At 44.1% G+C, this 2,005-nt stretch overlaps 1 protein-coding gene across 1 annotated transcript in view; it reads right to left on the bottom strand.

Moving 5' to 3' along the window:
- Positions 1-2,005, bottom strand: part of SLC2A12 (solute carrier family 2 member 12) — a 77,428-nt gene that overhangs the window by 15,818 nt on the left and 59,605 nt on the right. Inside the window, exon 4 of the mRNA XM_030886851.2 lies at positions 1,552-1,684. Within this exon, the coding sequence (XP_030742711.2) occupies positions 1,552-1,684 (133 nt within the window). The remainder of the gene's footprint in view (positions 1-1,551; positions 1,685-2,005) is intronic.

The following is a 2,005-nucleotide window of genomic DNA, read 5'->3' as shown; positions in this document are numbered from 1 at the left end:
TTTGATTTCATCATTTCTTAGATTTGCCTTCACTACTTGATGTCGGGGTCTCTTTCCGCATCCATTTTGATCTTTTTTTCCTTCCTGCCCCGATCAGGATCGTTTGCTTTCTTCATGTATGATTTTCTTGATGTCCTCCCACAGCTCAACGAGTCTTCTGTCATTAGTGTTTCATGCATCACATCTGTTCATGGGATGTTTCCAAATTTGGTAGAATAGACTCCTTTTTTTTTTTTTTGGCTCTTGTAAACTTGTATTCATTTTCCTCAGCCTCAACTTGAACTTTCAGGTGAGCATTTGATGTTCTCTTCTACAATTTGCCCCTGGCCTGGTTTAAGCTGTTAGTATGGAGCTTCTCTGATTGTTTTCTGATGATTTTAGCCTTTGGGAATCCCTGGTGGTACAAGTAGGTAACCTGCTTGGCCAGTAGTGAGGTTGGAGGTCTGAGTTCACTCCGAGGATCTAGGAAGAAGGTCTCAATGGTCTAGAGCAGTGGTTCTCCACCTTCCTAACGCTGCGACTCTTTTATACAGTTCATGTGTTGTGGTGACCTCCCAACCATAACATTATTTTTGTTGTGACTTCATCACTGTCCCTTTCCTACTGTTATGAATTGGGCAACCTCTGTGAAAGGGTCGTTGGACCCCCCAAAGGGGTTGGGACCCACAGGTTGAGAACCACTGATCTAGAGAATCAGCCAAGGAAAACCTGACAAAGCTTAGTTCTACGGTGACAAGCTAACTCAACAGCAAATGGGAAACAAGAGTAGGACACAGAAAGACCTACCCATCTGTCTGGTAGAGGTGGCAAGCTACAGTCCAGGGTCTAGTCCATGGTGAGCCTGGCATCCCAAGCCTGCCTGAAACCCTCATCAAAGCAAACCTCCTGTGTCCGGGCACCAGGAAAATAGGAAAGCTTGAGGCTCTGCAATGATGACTGAAGGAGCTTTGAAAGACTCACATGTTAGAACCCACTGTCGATGTGTCTATCTGACTGATAGCCACCCTCTATAGCAGCGGTTCTCAACCTTCCTAGTGACACCACCCTCATGTTGTGGTGACCCCGTAGGTGGGCGTATCTGCATGGGAGCAGACCTGCCTAGAGATGGATAGAGGAGCGGTGTCTCGGTTCCTAACACCATCAGAAATATGGTCTTAGGTGACCCCTGTGAAAGGGTTGTTCGACTGCCCCAAAGGGTCATGTCCCCCAGTTTGAGAACTGCTAATCTATAGTTTCTGAGGCTTTACAAATCTTTATAGGAGCAGGCAGCCTCATCTTTCTCCCTCAGGGTGATTTGTGGATTTGAACCACAGTTAGTAGTCCAAAACTTAGTGGGCAGCTCCACCAGGGCTCCTCTTGTTAGAGGAGGCACTGGTTATTCTAGTTCCTTTGCTGAGCCAACCAAATGAAAGGCAGGTGTGACTGAAATTATGTTTGGAAATATGATCTGACACAAAAAGTACTGTTTTCAAATACTCCTTAGTTGACATAAAAGCTTTTTTCCCCTTTAAAGCAAAGGCGTTATTGAGAGAGCCACGTTGCCATACTCACGTTTTGGCCAGCTCCACTGAGATCTGCTCCAAGGAGCATCCTTTTGTCTTAGGTATAAACACAACGACAAAAGCCAGAGAGGCGAGACTCAGGATGGCATAGATAAAGCACACCCACGGGAGGCCAACCAGGTCTATAAAAGACAAAAAAAAAAGGTTAGGAATGTATTTTGTCTTACTTTGATCTCATCTGTGGACGTTGACTGTTTCAGAACACAGAAAAGTCTGTCAATTTGCAAACATGCCGATCATATCCAGGGAAATAGGAATCACAGATGAAAAAAGGAGTCAGAGTGAAAGTTTCGTTTGTACAAACTGTCCTCATTTCTCTGGTAAAGGAAATAGATGTCAGTTGATAATTCTCTAAATTGAAACCATTCCCAACTTCTTGGTTGGCATGGTTTTCTTTTATCAAAATAATCATAATATATTATTCTCAGTACATACGTGTGCCT

Source organism: Echinops telfairi, unplaced genomic scaffold (genome assembly GCF_000313985.2).
Source record: "Echinops telfairi isolate 266 unplaced genomic scaffold, ASM31398v2 ScPeMD7_3533;HRSCAF=4204_0, whole genome shotgun sequence".
Taxonomy (NCBI): domain Eukaryota; kingdom Metazoa; phylum Chordata; class Mammalia; order Afrosoricida; family Tenrecidae; genus Echinops; species Echinops telfairi.
Note: the sequence above shows the minus strand (reverse complement) of the source record. Positions and strands in the feature narration are given on the sequence as shown.